Source organism: Malaclemys terrapin, chromosome 10 (genome assembly GCF_027887155.1).
Source record: "Malaclemys terrapin pileata isolate rMalTer1 chromosome 10, rMalTer1.hap1, whole genome shotgun sequence".
NCBI lineage: Eukaryota > Metazoa > Chordata > Testudines > Emydidae > Malaclemys > Malaclemys terrapin.
In genome coordinates, this window is record NC_071514.1 from 20,302,734 (window position 1) to 20,322,344 (window position 19,611).

At 44.4% G+C, this 19,611-nt stretch overlaps 1 protein-coding gene across 6 annotated transcripts in view; it reads left to right on the forward strand.

Annotated features, from left to right (window-relative positions):
* The window catches only part of SHC4 (SHC adaptor protein 4), a 69,540-nt gene that overhangs the window by 38,825 nt on the left and 11,104 nt on the right, over window positions 1-19,611 (forward strand). For all 6 annotated transcript variants that reach the window (XM_054040967.1, XM_054040964.1, XM_054040966.1 and 3 more), the window contains 5 exons: window positions 7,785-7,848; window positions 8,794-8,913; window positions 10,865-10,918; window positions 15,059-15,110; window positions 18,800-18,926. In XM_054040967.1, coding sequence (XP_053896942.1) covers window positions 7,785-7,848; window positions 8,794-8,913; window positions 10,865-10,918; window positions 15,059-15,110; window positions 18,800-18,926 — 417 coding nt within the window. The remainder of the gene's footprint in view (window positions 1-7,784; window positions 7,849-8,793; window positions 8,914-10,864; window positions 10,919-15,058; window positions 15,111-18,799; window positions 18,927-19,611) is intronic.

Below are 19,611 nucleotides of genomic sequence, written 5' to 3' on the forward strand. Positions count from 1 at the left end.
GATAAAGGACCACATTCTCAGGCACAGCCTCCGATTTTAAATGTAAAAATGTACATATGAATTCTTGTGTCCACAGAATTGCACATTCATCCGTTTTGCACATGTGGACTGGACTGCTGGGAGCCTATCACATCTACATCCACTAATTCAGGTGTATGTGATATGGCAGTTAGAAAATTGGAGGCTGGTTTAATGCCAGCTGAAAATGTGTTCCTGAAAGAGAAACCTAAAATGAACTTGTTTCTAGAAATCTATCAATACAAGTGCTATTTCATCATAGTCTATCCACAGTTTCTTCTTCTCTCTAATCTATGATGCAATTTATGTGCAATTATATCTGCCCTATTGAATTGTACTGTACCTTAGAAATACTTTAGGATACAAATGGGGTGTTATCCCATATTTATTTTTCATAACTATCAAAATAATGTGCAGCCACATATGCCGTAAACTTTGTTACTGACTTAAAAGTATGTCATTATTATGTAATTTACACGTTAGATGTGCTTGAAATAAGCAACTTAGCACAATATTAGTGTCAGGGTCGGCTCCAGGCACCAGCTTGTCAAGCTTGTTCAGGTATTCGGCGGCAATTCGGCGGATGGTCCCTCACTCCCGCTCGGAGCGAAGGACCTCCCGCCAAATTGCCGCCGCAGATCGCGATTGCGATCATGGCTTTTTTTTTGTTTTGTTTTGGTTTGGTTTTTGGCTGCTTGGGGCGGCGAAAACCCTGGAGCGGCCCTGATTAGTGTGCTGTAAAATAAGTCATTACTCAAATTAAAGCCAGACATATCATGGCTGGCTTGAGGAAACTATTTTATGTATTGGAAAGGTTGTTAGACCATCTAAAATGCCATCCATGGATACCCAGCAGCCAATACAGGGAGTAGGTGTTCTACATTGAACGTTCTACATTCTACATTGAGACAAGGGAGTAGGGGTTCTACATTGAACGTTCTACATTCTACATTGAGACAAGGGAGTAGGGGTTCTACATTGAACGGTACAAGTAATAGAAACTGCTGAGGAATTATCCTCCTATTGCTTTGTCCCCTTTGCTGAAAATTGCTTGGGTGGATGGGGACTCCCAAGGTTTCATTTTCTAGTACAGGATTGGGATCTATTGTTATCCGTTTTGCTTTGGACTCCTTCATTCTGTATAGACTGTCCTGGCCGAAGAGTCCAATCATTCATCTGTTGCCAAATCTCCTTGTTTTTGATGTTTGGCCAGTGTGTCTGTGTCTGTGTCTCTTGCTATACAGCCAGCCTCAGTGTGCTGGACTAGTCCATACCTCCCCACGTTTCAAGATGGGTCCTGCCCTGGGGGAGGGGAGTCTCTGGCAGAGAGGGCAGTTGCAAAGAGAGCCCACTCCACACTCACCCTGCAGGGTTGACTCCTGTCCAGCACGGCTGGGTGGGCTTGGCTCCTCGCTCCAGGCATTGCAGTGCACATGGTTGCAGCCCGGCTGAGGACTGGCCCGGCCCCCCTGACAGGGAGTGGATGGCGGGCCAGGCCAAATTTGAACAAGTGGCACTGCAACCTCGTGCTCCAGGGCCCAGGTCACAATGCCGGGAGCTAAGCTGAACGAGTCCTGTGGGATTTGAGTCACTTCAGCTAGGACGGGGGTTTGGGGCTCAAAGATGGACAGTCCCGCGAAACCCCGGGGTTGCTGGGAGGTAGGCTAATAACCCTGATTGGTTAATTTATATGATGTCAGGCCGGTTTGGTTTCTTTTAGTACTGACCTAGAATACAAGAAGGTTGTTTTTTTTTTGTTTTTTTTTTTTTTACCATTTTAAAGGTTGATTTTGTGGCTAGGAATCTCACTGTTTTTTTCATATTGATCATTTATTGGCCTTCCTAACTGCATTTCTTGCCATGGCTTGCAGGGTTTAGTGCTTATTATTTCTAAACTAGGTGATTGTTTTGGTAATTCTCATTGCTAAGAACTTGGCCCATGCTATGGTAATGCATCGTTTAGCCTGCTGTAATGCACGTGTGCTTGTCTTCCACTTTCATCAGTCCAAAGTCTTTCATTCCATGCAGAATATATCAGCTGAATTTACTCTTCTTCTTCATTTTGATACCCTTTAAATTTAATTACTCAAGATTTCCTTTACAGTGAAAGTTCAGTTGAACAGTAACGTCATTCATGTTCAAAACCTATAAGGCTGGATCCTGAGCTGGTACACATTGGCATATTTCCATTGAAACCAACGGTGATGTATCAATTCACACCAGTTTAGCATCTGGCCCATTCAGATATAACGCTCAGCTTATTTGCAAGTAGTACTCTAAGTGTGTATCTCCTCCTGAAGTGTCGATTCTGCAGTAAGTTGTTTCCGTGTATGTTTACTTGCTCTCCTTAAGCTGTGGGATTTTGCTACTTGCCCTTTGAGGCTGCCATTGGTAGCGTTGAATGGTGTGTCTGGTTCTCTCTAGCTTGAAAGCCGTCATTGACATTACACTATTCTCCAGGAGGCAATTTATCCGATGGACTGTGCTCCATCAGTACTAATTCTATATTAGCATTATTGCTGTACCAAGAGCTTTCTCTCCTAATGCAAATGGACCACAAGCACTCATTGGACTAGACGCTGAGACTGAAACCCACTGGCTGTTATTGATGTGTGTGGGGGGTTTTTTTGTATTTGTATTTTATTTTTTTCTTTTTGAAACTGAGCTGTCTCAGGGAATAAAATCCTGCAGCATGTATGTGAGCTCACACACACTCTCTCAAAGGTAACCGACTTTCCTAACTGCTTTGTCCCTTTCTGAATAATAAACTATGACTATGGGAAAATCAAAATTGAACTTGCAAGTTTTAATTTACTTCCTGATCTCTCCTAGATGAGACACATGTGTAACAACAGTTTTTTTTTTTTTTTAAGAAAATTACCTAAGGCAGAGACACACACCAAGAGTCTAATGCCTTTGTAACCAGAATTGGTAGAATGGAAAAGATCCTTCTTAATATAATGATTAGTAAATAATCCTCATGTGAAAAAAGAATACAAGCATAATGTATATGCAGCAGTGAAGTGTCAAATGATTCATTGGAATCAGAATAGTGGTTCTCTAGCTGCATGCGCTGACTCCTGAGGCCTAATGTGTGTAGTACATAGGTATAGCATGAAAAAGTCCTGCTTCACCGTTACAATGGGTCATTTGGATTTTTACATATCAAATGAGAGGTAAATGGGTTTCCTGAATGTCTTTAAATAATGTGAACCTTCTCTCCTTTCATCTGGGCTTTCGTACAAATGTGCACATTCAGGCATGTGCAAATATGCGTGTTTGTGTCTCATTGGTGGGTGAAAAAGACTCTCTGTGGTTTGGAATATTTTGAGTTCCCAGATGTGAGTGGTTGTGGTTATGCTACATTCCTGTGCATTCCTGACAATGGTCAAAAGAAGCTAGATCCAAACAAGAACGGAGAAAGGATCCAGTAGACTTTTTCATATATTTTCTTCTTGGGAGAGTGTAGGAGAAATGACAGAATAGAAATTCACTTGTGTAAGTTATAATTCACCCGGGACAGCCTCTAAGGTCCTGGCTGTCATAGTAAAGGTTTGGTGGGGAAGGGAGTAGATACATATGACATAGATATGACAAAAATGCATTAAAGCGGGCCTTAGGAGTAATTAGGGTTACCATATTTCAACAATCAAAAAAGAGGACGGGAGGAGCCCCGCCCTAGCCCCGCCCCCGTCCTGTCCTAGCCCCGCCCCCGCCCCTTCCACTCCCTCCCACTTCCTGCCCCCTCAGAACCCCCAACCCTCCCCCCCACTCCTTGTCCCCTGACTGCCCCCCAGAACCCCACCCCCTACCTAAGCCTCCCTGTTCCTTATCCCCTAACTGCCCCTTCCTAAGACCCCTCTCCCTAACTGCCCCCCAGGACCCTACCCCCTACCTGTACCCTGACTGCCCAAAACCTTATCCACCCTCCCCCAGAAAGTCCGCCCCGAACTCCCCCCCCCCCGCTCCTTGTCCCCTGACTGCCCCCTCCTGGGACCCCTGCTCCTAACTGCCCTCCAGAACCCCACCCCCTACCTAAGCCTCCCTGTTCCTTGTCCCCTAACTGCCCCCTCCTGAGACCCCCCCCACCTGTACCCTGACTGCCCAAAACCTTACACCCCCAACCCCCAGACAGCCCCCCCCAGAACTCCCAAACACCCCCCCCGCTCCTTGTCCCCTAACTGCCCCCTCCTGAGACCCCCCCACCTGTACCCTGACTACCCAAAACCTTACACCCCCAACCCCCAGACAGCCCCCCCTGAACTCCCTGACCCATCCAACCCTCCCCCCTGCTCCCTGTCTCTTGACTACCCCCCCCCCGAACCTCCCTGCCGCTTCTCTGGCCTCCGGCCCCCTTACTGTGCTGCAGAGCAGCGCGCTCGGCAGCGGGGGAGGGCAGCAGGCTCGGAGCTCCAGACGAACAGCCCAGCCCGCGATCTGTGAGTGCAGGGAGGGAGGGAGAGAGAGGAGGGGAGGGGTGTCAAGTTTCAGGAGGGAGGAGGGGGAAGTGCAAGCAGGGCTCTGGCTCTGGCTTTTGGAGCACCGGCTGCTTTGTAAGCACGCGCACGCTCTGCATGGGGAGGGGAGGAGGGGAAGTCCGGACATTGACAAATTCCCCCCGGACGCTATTTTTAACCCGAAAAAGCCGGACATGTCCGGGGGAATCCAGACGAATGGTAACCCTAGGAGTAATGTTAATGAAGAAATGACTGATGACACTTCTTGCCATTTGCTATAGAAGAAGATGTATTAGAGCTAACTTGTAAGAGCTGTTTCATTTACCAGCATGCTGATGTACTAAAGTAGGAGTTTACAAAAATCTGATATGAGAGATGTGGTCTCCTACAACTGAATTACTCTTACCACTGATTAACTAGGTCTCTGGGGAAAGGAGCATGCTGCACATTGTAACTAGTTGCAGTCAAAAGAGTTGAGGAGAAGGGGACGGATCTTGTGCCAGTGCTACAATGAACACCATGGGGTATAAGTATACAGGTCTCAATCCCTCTCTTCTTCAGCCTTGAAGTAGGAACTTCTAATAAAAAAAAGCCATAAAAATACTTAGCTCTGATACAGGGCTTATAATCAATAGATCTTAAAATGCTTCTCAAAAGCAGCGAAGTATCATTATCCACATTTTACAGGCCCAGAGAAGTTAGGTGCTTTGTCCAAGGTTATATAGAATGTATACAGCAAATAGAACAGAACTTCTGTCTTCTGAGACCTAGTCCTGTACCCTAGCCACTGGACCCACAATGCTAAGTCCACACATCACCTACAAGACATCATAAACAATTGTAAGACACAATTAAAAAGATGACCTCTGGTGAAATAACATATAAAAGCAATAAACTACAATGAGCTTCTGTTGCCCTATTTGTCTTAGGTTACAAAAACTAGAAGGCTGGAGTTCAAATTACTCCTGGAGTATTTTAGAAATTATAAACACTCTGGGCCAGAGCTATGTAGCTTTCTGCATTTCTAGCAGAGGGAAAGCAGACATGTGAGGGGGAAAAATCTACTTTCATTGCTTCCATTAAGAAGCTGGTGTGAGATCAGTGCTTCTAATCAGGGTAGGTAATATACAGTAAAGAGGAGAGACTGATGGAAGGAAATTTGTTATTGATTTTCTTTTCTTCTGCAAAATGACATGTGGGTTGAATGGTTTTTAATGACACATTTATCAATAGGACTCCATTTGTGGCCACCTTGTGAATTTCTCTGTCATCACAGCCCATCTAAATTTCTTCTCACCTAAGCTCAAAGCATCCCTTTTTCACTTAGTTTTTCTTTTGTGACTATGTCACGGAGTCCTTAAAAATGAAACCGTTGGAAAAGCCATGCCAAGCCAACAGTGTTATTAACATCAAGTACTAACACCCTTAGAGCCAGCAGAGAACAAGCTACAGTGTATGGTCCTAAAGTAGCTGGGGTCAGGAATGAGCCCCTGGCCTGACTTTTATCCTGCCCCAATATAGGACGTTTTGGCTTTAGAAATCCGGCCCTGAGCACTGTTGTGATTAATATGTTTTTAGGATTTTTTGGCTAGATTAATGTTCTGAAAACGTCTGAACAAACTGGCCTCATTTTAGGAGCCAATTAAAATCATCACATACAGAAGATGACAAGCACACTGGGTTGACTTGGCAGTAATCAGAACAAGCAATTCAAGGAGGCTTTAGCTTCCTTCTTCTGCACAGTACAGCTCTGCACTTAGATATCTGCTATGCAGTACAAAAGAGGCACCAACACACACACCTTTAGTTTATAACGTTCTAGGGTGACAGCTCATCTTTCCCCTGTGACCCCAATGCCAGAGGTCAGCTGGAGATGGAAGTAACTGAATCCAATCCTCCAAGAAGCTGAGCATTTCACAGGATCGGGCCCTTTAATAGCTAAGTTACTGTACACACATGTACTATTGCTTGTTTACCAAGATGGGCATTATATTTGATTTTGGAATGTTTGTTGTTTTGAGTCTGAGCTGACATTTTGTTATAGTCACGCTGTCTAAAACAGTCCCCAGATAAAAGGTAAGATGTGCTTGTGCTGAACACCTTTCATTGTAGTAGGGTTTTTTTTCCTATTGGCTCCAAAACATTAAGCCATCAGTAAGTGAGAAGTTAATGACCTTCAGCAAGACTCATTATTTTGCCCAGCAACTGTGCCATCCTGGATCAGGATAATTAAATGCTACATTGCATGTTAAAGTGATAATCGGAGTGATTTTAAATCAGAAGTTTCTTTGTCGAAGTGTGGAAAATAAATACAGCACGCCACTTTGCTATATGAAGTGTGTAATTTATCTGTCTTTGATGTAGGCCAGTAAGCACTGTAAGTGATTTGAGTTATACCCTTCCGTTCTGCTTTCATAAATGGGAAGTGCCTTAAGAGAATACTTGAAAGTGAGAAAAGGGGTTTTACCATGGGAAATTCCTATTAGAGAAAGAAATCTGAACTGATACCCCAGAGCTGAAAAACCTTGAGAGAGGACAAGTAGAAGCAGAAGCCAGCTCTGGATTTCCCCTCTGGCCCTTATTTCTACAATGTACCACATCAAAACTCAAGATCCAAACTACCCCACATTTGAAGGGGAGAGGCTTTGAAATCCAGATTCCAATTTTGCAACTCATGCACACTGTTCTTAAACAGAGATGGGCTCATCTGAGATTTACAGAGAGCAGTTTCCTACTTAGACAAATCTAGCACGGCTGACAACAGCTCTTCCACTATTTATGCCACTGCTCCTGGAAAAGGGCTTCAAAACGTCTAGTGTAGAAGCTGCCCATGAGAATCCCAGTTTGAGTTTGGCCACGGTAAGGTACAGCATACTCTCAAACTAGCTAGCATGGCCATCAGGTGTGGGAGTGTAACTTGCTGGGACAGTTTTGGAATCTAGCCAGACACAACTACTACTCCTGTGAAATGTTCACCATGTACTGTGGACAGTAAAAACAAACCAAAATAACTGCTAGGAACCTTGTGGGGAGGGATAGCTCAGTGGTTTGAGCATTGGCCTGCTAAACCTAGGGTTGTGAGTTCAATCCTTGAGGGGACCATTTAGGAAACTGGGGTAAAAATCTGTCTGGGGATTGGCCCTGCTTTGAGCAGGGGGTTGGACTAGATAACCCCCTGAGGTCCCTTCCAACCCTGATATTCTGTGTTTTAGGGTGGAACTGTAACTATAAATCACCAGTCTCCTGACCTTTTTGGAGCGGATGCTTGTTAAATGGTCAATAGTTTGTGCTGTCTTTTCTATTCTGCAGGGAAGCAATAAGCCGACTGTGCGAAGCTGTATCAGGAACAAATGGAGCTATAAAAAAGCGGAAGGTAAATATTGCATTAGTGGGACATGTTTTCCTTTTTATAGCTGCTTTTTATGGGTTAGATGATTCCCTAGCAGGATTCAGCCCACCATAGAATTCATGCAAGTTCACTTCAGCTGCATGTTATAAACAGAGTATTTACAATACACTATTTAAAACTACTCATTCTTTGATGAGCAATAATAGTACTGTGTCCTGGAGCCCTAAAAGGTTAATACCCTGCCTGACACTTCTGTTCACACCCAGATATCCCAATTCCCAGTGCTTTGCCACAACCAGGTTTTGGTTGAAAAACAAAACAGTTTTTTTATTGGTAAGGAGACTGAGTTAATTGCTTTTCCCTGATTATCTTCTTTTAGATTAAAAGTTTAAAAACTACCAGAATGACAGTGGCTAGTGGTCTCCATCACTCATTGATTCAGTGAGGAGTGATATTAGCACGCCATGTTGTGCTGTACTACGTTAATTGGAAGTTGTAGATTTCTGTCAGGAACTATGGAATGTCGTAGGGACGGTAACTCTCACTGACCACATTCTTGTTATAACCTGGAAAACAAATACATTGGAGAATTTCCTCATTGACTCGGAAACGTTTTGTCCCCAGGAAAAGAAGCAGAATTAAATGGATAAATTACTCGTTATGAATTATTCACTCAGCTCTATCACTTACGAACATAGCTCTTTGGTGTTTTGTTTTTTAAAGTTTTTAGTTTATCATTATTAACATACAGGAATGTTACATACAGATATTAAGAAACCTTAATCATAGCTTGTATTTCTTACCTTTAAAAGCCCCCTCTGAGTGTGATCAACATCTTATCATCATCTGTGTCTTTATTTTGTACAGATTCTGAGAATGATAATCATAGGTTATAAAATCTACTCGACCCTGGTATAAGGCTGTCTGTGATGCATGAAGTTTACAGTATGTTTTTTTGTTTGTTTATAGCCTCCAGTTAAATTTCTGTCTTCTGTGCTTGGCAAAAGTAACCTTCAGTTTTCTGGCATGAATATAAAACTGATCATCTCCATGAGCAGCCTTACTTTGATGAATGTTGATACCCAGCAGGTAGGATCTTTATAGGTCAGTCATTTTCTGAGGTTTCCTTCTATCCATGTTAATATGTGTTCTTCCTCTTTTAAATGCAGATAGCTGTGGTTAAAGAATGAACAGGTGCTTGAGAGAGAAAGCAAAACTATTCAGGTTTAGATTATAAGCCTTGTAAAGATTAGCCAGAGTTGGCCTCTGAATTTAAAGGGGAAAAAAGCGGTGGAGAAACTTGACATTTGTCACATGTACTTTGTGTTTATAATAGTGTCTTTCATCTGGAAGCATCCCTAAGCACTTGACAAACAGTGTCTCTGTGGGTGTATGTGTATACCTCTGCCTGTTCATTTGTATGGTGCCTAATAGGGCTGCAGTGCAGACTGGAGTCTCTTATCACTACCAAAAATAAATATTTAATAACAATAATGGGTCATATGACTGGCCTATGTTAGGGAGGTTTAGCAGTTCCCCTGGAACAAAGCTGCCCTAGAGTTACTTACCTGACTTCCAGGGGATCTCCCATAGCACCCCCTCCTGGAAACCCCAGGGTATAGCCTCAATGATACTGCAGCCATAGGCAGCTAGCAAAACTTAGAGCAGCCCTTAGGCTAGTGCACAGTTGTCCAAAGCTGGTTTAAGGCTGTGCTAATGTGTGTTTATTGTCAGTTACTTATCACATGCATTTGCTGATTCTGCAGGATATGTGGCGCTATATGCCTATGGGGCTGAGGTCTGACTTGGAGCTGTGATGTGATTCTATTATTGGATCATAGTAGCAACACAGCTCCCTAAGATGACCACCTTAGTTGTGCTTAACCTTTTGTACTGGTTTCAGCTGTTTTAAGTATTTTCTGATACAGAGCTAGGTTTTCTTCTTCACTGAACAGGTGGGGTCTGGGAGCTAGGTTCTAACTCCCTGATTCTGTGGGCCAGCCCTGGCTGTCACACATTGTAGAGCTGCTGCCAGGCAGCTCTAAGTTGTGCCATTGCCAAAGCGTCTTTACTAGAGTTGACCCTGTGCAAGTGAAAGATAGTCGTGGGCAAAGTGGAGCTCTGTCACACAGTTCCCTCACTTTAGATGTCTCCTACCTGGGGAGAGGCAAAGGTGCAGGGCACCAGGAGAGTTCTTTTTACCCCAGAGGAATTGCACCATTCAGGAGTGCAAAGGGACCAAATCCCAGCTAAGGAATCTGGCCTCAAATGTACTAATGCTTTCTCAGTTAATTTGAATTATGGAAATTCAGGGCACTGTCTCGCTGTTCTTTTTAGCCCCTATTTACTGGATGTTGGTAAATTGAAAATCTAATGTATTCAGTTCTTTCATTTCCACCACATTCCACTGTTTGCCTGCTTGCTTAATCAATTGCAGTTGGTTCTAATAAAGAACTGTGTGTTCATTGCGATGAGGTAATGCATGAACCTAAGAAAAATTGATGCCTGATCCAGCTACAGAGATTTATGACAAATAAAAGAACTGTCCTAGTGTAGAGAGTGAATATCGTCAGACCACAAACACCAGAGAGCCCTGTTCATGAAACTATTCTTCCATCAGCTGACTTCTTGTGTGCCTTTATGAATAACTGTCAGTGACATTTAACTGAACTCATTTGGCTTTTAACTTTAATCACGGATTTGTAAAGCCACCTCTCTCTCTCTCTCCTCACGTAGCCCCAAGTTCCCAATATTTAGTTTATTAATCATATAAAAAATCAACAGCTGAATTCGTTTTGAGAAATCCCTAACGGCTGCTGGGGATTAAGAAGTCAAAGATCGTGCTGTACTGTATGTGAATCTGATGTTTCTGGGTGTATTCCCATCTTTAAGTTCCCTCATAGGAAAATTGTATGATGCGCATATTATTGGATCAGGTTTTCATGAGCTAGGCCCTGTATTACTTTCTCTGCAGGGTTATCTGGTATTTTCTATATGTACAGCACATGGACACTCCTAACTGACTGCTTGTATTTCTCAGATTATTGCCAACCACCACATGCAGTCCATCTCATTTGCCTCTGGAGGTGATCCAGTAAGTATAGATGTGCAAGATATATTTCTGTAAGCATAAGGATTAATTACAAGACTAAAAGTACCTGCAATTACTCTACTTCATCCCCTCCTATCTCCAGTTAAATTGCACTTACACAGTACTTAACATTTCTGAGTCATTACACGTAGGACAAGGAAAGTGGTTAGAGCAGAAGACTGAGATTTTGGACTCTTAGGTGCTATTCCTGGCTCTGCCATAGACTTGCTGCATATATAGGACACTTAATATGTCTTTATCTTTTTTTCTCTGTCTTCAAAATGAGCTCAACCTGCCCTTGGGTTCTGTGAAGGCAGCAGCCTTGGTACCCCCTGCCCTGATTTGAGGGACCTAGAAATGGGAACGTATGAACATAGAAATTGCCAAATTGGATCAGATCTGTGGTCCATCCAGTCCAGTCTCCTGGGAGAGGGAGGTCTTCTCCAAATCCCTAATAGTTACAGTTTGGCTTAAGTCCTTAAGCAAAAGAGGATTTATATCCTTTCCTAAACTTCTTTTAAAATATTTATTATAACTAGATATTCTTGTTATCCATATACAAGTCTCTTTTAATCGTTATATTCTTTGCCTCAGCAGCATCCTGTGGCAATGAGTTCCACAGTGTAACTGAATTGCGTGGACAAATATTTCCTTTGGTCAGTTTTGAATTTGCTGCCTTTCAGTTGCATTGACTGTCCCCTGTCTCTTGCATTACGAGACTGAGAAAGTAGAAGTTCCCGAACTGCCTTCTTAGTACTTTTTAATTGTAAACCAGAATCCATCTTTCATTCAAAAATGTCCATTCTCTCCCTTTTGGCTTTGAACATGTAAACTGATCTGGCAATATAAAGCAGATGGAAGGCTGCCCTAAGTGGGCAGCTGGGCATTCCCCTTGTGTAGAGAATCCCTGGGTAGTATAAAGCTAACAGAGCTAGCACTCTGTGACCTGCTCCTAGCCCCCTTGGTGTAAGGGGATTTCTGGGGTTGGAGCGGTGTGGCCAGGGAAGGGTGTGCTCTGGCAATCCTGGACGAGTAGAGTAGACCTAGGGGTGCTACTACTACAGTGGTAACTGAACCTTGAGGCTACTCCATGTCTGGAAGCCAAACTGGCCTGCAGCTGCCACCAGGTGCCTTTAAAGCCATCCTTGCCCCTCACCTTTGGTGTGGCAATGAGCACAGTTTTTCTATAGCAGATCTGGCCCTTGAAATTCTGCTTGTACCACCTATCTGATAAGGTAATAGTGGAGGTATGAGAATAGGAATATTACCTTGCCTGTCTTTATTTAAAAAAAAAAAAAAAGTGTGTGTGTGGGGGGGGGGGGGAGGGGGAAGGTGGTGGTGGTGGTGGGGAATTCTTTAGTCCAAGACTCTTTGTTCTGAAGTTCTTCGAATCATTAGAGATGGGGCTGATCCAAAGACCTAAATTCTAACTTCTGACTTTGGGGAAGTTCAGATCCAGATCCAAATGTTGCAGCTTTAAGTCCCTCTTTGCTTTTAATTAAAACACATTCAATTTAGGTTCACAGCTCACTAAAGTTCACTCTGAATCATATCATCAGCAGTTACTTTACTTTGCTGTAACATGCAAATTCTTTGCCTGCCAGAAAAGGTCACACACCGTGTATGCTGGATGGTAGTTTTCTGTACTGCTGAATGCTGCCTGAATTCAAATGGAAGAGTCCATGGAATAATATGATGCCTGATTTGGGAACTGATTTATGGCTTTTTGTTCATTTGACTGGGGAGGGTGTTGGGTGGATTTGGGGGAGGGCACTATTATTTAACTAACTTACATGGAAGCGTAACCAGTTTTCTTAATAGTTTAACTTTGAAAAACTGGCTTTAGCCCATCTTTAGATAATCTAGATAGGGTGTACTTTCTAGTTAGTTTTAGATTTCTAAATACAGCTTCTCTTTATTTTGCATAACTTTTTCCATTTTGAAAGTATTGGGATACATTTTCAGTGCTCTGCTCAGCAAATTAGATGCAGAATTCCCATGGCCTTCTTACTTATTTGTTCAGCCTGAAGCCGTATTGTGCTGTGAAGTCATCAGATCTCACAGGATAAGCAGGAGTGGGTGTTGTCAGTATTTGGAGGGAAGAGCTCTAATGAGCACCTACAGAAGGTACTGTAGAAGTGGTGCTGGTGATTCAGTAGGTCACACTCTTCTCTCTTAGGCCTGGTCTGCACTTAAAAGTTAGGACAACGTAACTACAGTGCTCAATGAGCGCCATAACTATGCCAACCCAACCCCTGGTGTTGATGGAAGAATTTTTCCGTTGACCTAGCTGCTGTTGCTCCTGGAGGTGAAGTTCCTAAACCAGTGGAAAACCCTCTTCCATGGCTGTAGAAAGTGTCTACACTAGGTGCTACAGAAACATAGCTATGGCACTGTAGCTCTGCCACTGTAATGTCTGTAATGTAGACGTGGCCTCGGTCAGAGCTGAAGGAATGCCCCAGCATGGATGAGAGGCACTGGGCTCCGTGAGCCAGAGCCATTTGCATGATATATCAAATGGAGGTCCAGCCCACTTGAGGTCACTAGTGGCACTTTACATAAGAATAAGGATGTGAATCCTAGTGGCCAGATGCCATTTTGGGTAATTACAACCACATTTTTTCTTACAATTTCAACTGGATATGGTATTCCTCACTTCCTGTCCCAGAGCCCAATCCTATAAGGTGCTTAGCACTATGTAGGAAGGTGTTCAGCAGCTTGCAGGATTAGGCATCTAAACTCTGTAATGTTGTTATGCACTGTGAAATAGCAGCTGTGTTCTACTCCAGAGGTGGCTGCGTTTCAGTGCTGAATGAAGTAATTCATGAATGTGCGTAACCTTTGTAAAGATACAACAAAAACATCTGGTATTTTTCTAGTTAATTGCTAACTGGTTGCACGTCTAATTTGTATTGAAAGTGTACCCCAGACTATGTCTGGGTTTTTAAAAATCTGAGAGAGAAATTAAAGAAATTGAGGAAACTGAGTTCACAAAATTTATTTAATAAGAAAATGTTGGCTTCATTTGCATCCACAACAGTTAATTTGGGTGCTTTTTAAAATATTCATCGACAAGTTATGCTGGCCCCAAGATCTACTTCTTTCATAATTGATTAAGCAATATTAAATGATTATTCTTGTGGCATTACAAACAAGGGCTTTTATTTCCTGCCAGTTGATTGCATCTTCTGTAGAGAGCCATGCCTTGAACTGCAAAGTGCTCTCTCCCTATCTTGCCTTAAGGATCCAAGATAACAAAATGCATCTTTAATTATTAAAATAATGCAGTAAAATGGTGATGTAATGAATAGCAACACTGAATTATCAGCTGGCTCTTTTGCTTTTGTACATTCTCTACGTTTTATTTTTGCTATGTCAGTCACCATTTGCTGGTTTTGTAGTAAAAAATAATGTTTCAATATTAGTCATGACCAGACTGAATACTTAGGCCTGTCTTCTCATCTCAGTGGCACTAGTGTTAATCCAGACGAACTCCACTTAACTTCAGTGGAGTTACCTGGGACTTACGCAGTGGTGTAACAGAGATCAGACTTCAGCCCATTGAATTTCATATTTTAGCTCTTCTTTGAGATGTTCTTTTTAAAAAAAAATCTGCATAATGGGCAAAATTCTAATCTGCCCTCTGCAGTACTTGGCTCGCTAGTTTGTGTTCTGCTCTTGAACTTCCATAGGTAGGTGAGCTAACTGACTTCCATTGAAGCAGAGAGCACTCCGCTTTCCTGGATTAGGTCTAATACACTTTAGAACCCGGCATAACAATGGAAGAGGACAATTTTGTCCATGGACTGATCATCATTTGAATGACTGCTTCTTCTAAAACAGAATCGAGAATGCAGAATATTATTTATTTAATATGCAAAGAATGTAAAACAAAGAAATTCCTGCATTTTTGGCGAGGGGAGGGGAATTAGCACTTCAATATACAAAACAAATGACTGTTCCTTTCAATGCACTAGGCTGACTACTGTTTGCTTTTCCTAAACATCTAACTAAGTATCATTTCTGAAGCTGAAGGGAGAGCCTGAATTTATCCTTCTGTGCTCATTTACATTATTTATTTTGTTGACAATGGTGCTTTAATGACTCACTTGAAAGACATTTGTTTGTTTTTGTTGTTTTTAGGATACAACAGACTATGTTGCATATGTAGCTAAAGATCCTGTTAATCAGCGAGGTATGAAAATATTTTCAGATTGAAGTATTTTGTCCTCTCTCTACTGAGCAATTACATGAGCTTTGATGTGCCTGTGATACAGAACAGCTTGATATTCTGTCCATTTCAGGGTTGTAGTATAATTTCACTATTTGCTCAATGGGGTGATAGTGTTGTCTGGACTGCAGCACTAAACACCTTGCTACTCATGCCCCACAATGAGAATCTTCAGACGTGACTTAACTCCTGTTAACTATCAAACTCCACCAATGAGAAGACACTTGCATTCTGCCGCTCTCCCAGCTTCCCAAGCAGGACTGGCAGCTCTGCACACGACCTCTGTGCTGGCTGAGAGGAGGGAATTTATGCCTGCACTGTTGCAAACTGAGCTGCTCCAGTTGAAGTTTCAAGGAGAGGAAAAAGTTTTGGTGATTTTTGTCTCGTAATTTATGATGTTCCCAAAATCCCTTAATGGAATTACAGCCCATGCAATTCAGTTGCATTCACTTTTATTCACTTAGTCTGTTTAAATACCAGTCTGCTGCCTCATCTGTGGAGATCATCATTGCATCCTCTGCATTACTTATTTAAGAACAGTTATACAGTGAACAGCAGGTCACATCAGTACAATTTTGGAGCCAGCTAGCAACTGATGACCATTGCTAACAGAATACTGTGAGTTAGAAAAAAAGCCCCATTCTCCTGGAGGCATTGCAACAGGCAAAACACTGACTAGCACAACTATGCAGGAGCATCTCACAGGCAGTGCAAAAGCAGACAGTGGGACAAGACGAGGGATTGAAGTGGTCAGAGTAATTCTATTTCCTTCTGCAATGTACTGACTAGCATCTAATTTGTACAGCAGCCCACTAGCAGATGGACTGGTGAGACTTACTCAGGTGTATTTCGATATGAGAGCATTTGTCCCTTCAGTAGGGTTACCATATCTCATAAATAAAAAAAGAGGACCCTCCACGGGCCATGGCCCCGCCCATTTCCCCACCCCTAGCCCCGCCCCAACTCCGCCCCTTCCCCCACCCTAACTCCACCCCCTCCTCCCTCCCACTCCCAGCCAGGGGGAAAGGGCTGCCCCAGTGCTACCAGCATCACGGTTTCCCGGGCAGCCCCCAGACCCTGCGCCCCCAGCCGGCGCTTCCCCAGCGCAGCTGGTGCCCGGGAGGGGAAGCGCCCAGCCGGGGGCGCAGGGTCTGGAGGCTGCCCAGCAAACCGTGAAGCCAGTAGCGCTCGGGCTTTGGGCAGCCCCCATGCCTCCGGACCCTGTGCCCCCAGCCGGGCACTTCCCCTCCGGGGCTCCGGCGGCTCTGCGTAACTTACACTGTATAAGTTACACAGAGCCGAAGAGGAGCAGAGCCCCCGCAGCTGGAGGCTCTGCTCCTCTTAGGCTCTGTTTAAGAGCCGGGCTGCCCCAGCGCTACCGGCTTTGGGCAGCCCCCGTGCCTCCGGACCCTGCGCCGCCGGAGCCCGGGAGGGGAAGTGCCCGGCTGGGGGCGCAGGGTCCGGAGGCAAGGGGGCTGCCCGAAGCCAGTAGCTCTCGGGCAGCCCGGTTCTTAAACAGAGCCTCCAGCAGCTGGGGCTCTGTGTAACTGACACTGTGTCAGTTACACAGAGCCCCGGGGGCTGGAGGCTTTTCTCCTCTTTGGCTCTGTGTAACTGACACTGGGTCAGTTACACAGAGCCCCGGGGGCTGGAGGCTCCAGCCGCCCCCGCTCTGTTTAAGAGCTGGGCTGCCCAAGCGCTACCGGCTTCGGGCAGCCCCGTGCCTCCAGACCCTGCGCCCCCAGCCGGGCACTTCCCCTCCCGGGCTCCAGCGGCGCAGGGTCCGGAGGCACGGGGCTGCCCGAAGCCGGTAGCGCTCGGGCAGCCCGGCTCTTAAATAGAGACGCGGGGACTGGAGCCTCCAGCCGCCGGGGCTGTGTGTAACTGACACAGTGTCAGTTACACAGAGCCGGGCTGCCCGAGAGCTACCGGCTTCGGGCAGCCCCGTGCCTGGAGACCCTGCGCCGCCTGAGCCCGGGAGGGGAAGTGCCCGGCTGGGGGCGCAGGGTCTCCAGGCACGGGGCTGCCCGAAGCCGGTAGCGCTCGGGCAGCCCGGCTCTTAAACAGAGCCTCCAGCGGCTGGGGCTCTGTGTAACTGACACTGTGTCAGTTACACACAGCCCCGGCGACTGGAGGCTCCAGTCCCCGCGGCTCTATTTAAGAGCCGGGCTGCCGGAGCCCTACCGGCTTCGGGCAGCCCCGTGCCTCCAGACCCTGCGCCCCCAGCCGGGCACTTCCCCTCCCGGGCTCCAGCGGCGCAGGGTCTCCAGGCACGGGGCTGCCCGAAGCCGGTAGCGTTCAGGCAGCCGGGCTCTTAAACAGAGCCGCCATTTTCCCGGACATGTTCCGCTTTTTGGCAATTCCCCCCGGACGGGGGTTTGACTGCCGAAAAGCCGGACATGTCCGGGAAAAAGAGGACGTATGGTAACCCTACTTCAGTGGCTGGCCTATAGAAAATAAAACCTCTAATACTGCTCTAGCTAATTTCCCTTCAGTTCAGGTAGCAGGAAACTGTTCATTAGAGCTGGAGGTTTTGGGTATCATCACTGCTTATGACTACTAAGTCTATGTGATCACAGTATGTAAAACAACTGACTACTGAGATGTCTTCTATGGTTAAGGAATCGTTTCCAGGGAAGGTTGGACTGGTATTTATGACCCTCATTTCGTAGCTATGTCATCTTTATTCTGATAGATGAGAAAATGACTAAGTCAATGAATTACGGCACTCCAAAAATCTAGTCATTTGTGGTTTCAGTGACATTTAGTATTAAGTAACATATTAAAAACCACTGTAAAATCAGTGCTTGTGTTTGTATTGCACTAGTGAATTATACTACCATTTGGAAAGTAGACTTTAGATTGAGGCTTGAATTTTAGGCCTCAGGCTGGTAGCAGCAGAGGCAGTCATGGTCTACAGTTCTCTGTGTAGGATGCAGTGTACTGTACTAGCCAGAGTGATCTCACAGTGCCATCTAGTGACTGGTCTGTAAAAGAGTTGCTGCTTTGAGACCTACTGCCAGATTTTCAGGAGTTCATGGCCAGATTTTAAATGCATAGCACCCAAAATTGGAGGCAGATTTTCAAAGATTTCAGTTTCCCTTTAAGCATCTAAATAAGGGACAGATTTTCAGAAGACCTCTGTGCCCAGTATATGTCTAACATGCAGAAGTCTTCAGCAGATCTGGCCACTTATTTTGGACTTTTGGTTTAAATGAATGACATTGGAAAATCTGACTCTTAATGCATAGCAGTCACTATGAGAGGAAGAGTGACAAGGGACGCTATAAGAAAAACAAAGCAGAAAACATAAACACAGGATTAGATTCTTTTGTCAAGTTGTAGATTTATATTAAAATTAAAACACATGCAAGGTGGTTTTCTTAACGCATCAAAAGCAAAATCAACATGGTCTCCTCAAATTACTTAGATATTTCCTCTATACTTCATCTCTGGATTTACTGATATAAGAACTTTCTTATATATTCTTATATAAATATATGAATATTTTCTTATAAGCTAAGTGAATATGTTTTTTTGAAAGTGTCTTTTTGTTCTGTGTTTATACAGCGCCAAGCACAATAGAGTCCTTGCCGCTATAATACAAATAATAAATAATAGTGTTTTAAAAACATTTTTGTATCACTTTGTAGCATGCCATATATTGGAATGTCCCAACGGAATGGCTCAGGATGTAATAAATACCATCGGGCAGGCTTTTGAGCTCCGATTCAAGCAATACTTGAAGAATCCTTCTACTCTGATTACTTCCAATGAAAGGTCAGTATGGTGTTTTCTATAACCCGAATATTGCTCTTCTACTGTAAGGATGAATATATGCTATAGGGACTGACCCCCTAAACAAGATGCATTGTGCATGGCATTCTTTTGGACACGCACAGCCTTTATTTTTAAAAACAACAACCCTGTACACACAAATGGGAGTGCACTAGAAGCAGGAAAACTTGGTCTGCTCCACAGCAACTGGGCAGGGAGTAGGTGGGGAACTGTCAGAGACTTAGCTTCACCCCTCCATATGCCCTGACCAACACAGCAGAGAAATCATAGGGACACATACAATCTCAGCCTATCTTTCTGACATCTCCTTGCGGATGTCCACTCATCAACTGAAACCTAACATGGCCAGAACTCAAGTGCCTGATGTTTCCCCCAATGCCCTCCCCTTTCCTTATCACAGCAAGCAACACCACCATCCTCCTTGTTGCTCAAGCCCATCATCTTGGCTTTGTCTTCGCCTTTGTCTTTGAACCACAGTTACAGGCCCAGGTCTAAATCTTGCTGCTTCTTTCTGCACAACAGCTCCAAGATCCAACCTTTTCTTCCTGCTCATGCTGCCAAGACTCTGGTCCAAGCCCTGATCATCTCATGCTTTCACTGCTCTAATCTCCTGCTGTCTGCCTTCAGTGCCTGCAACCTCAACCCCCTAAAGTCTATTAAAACATGG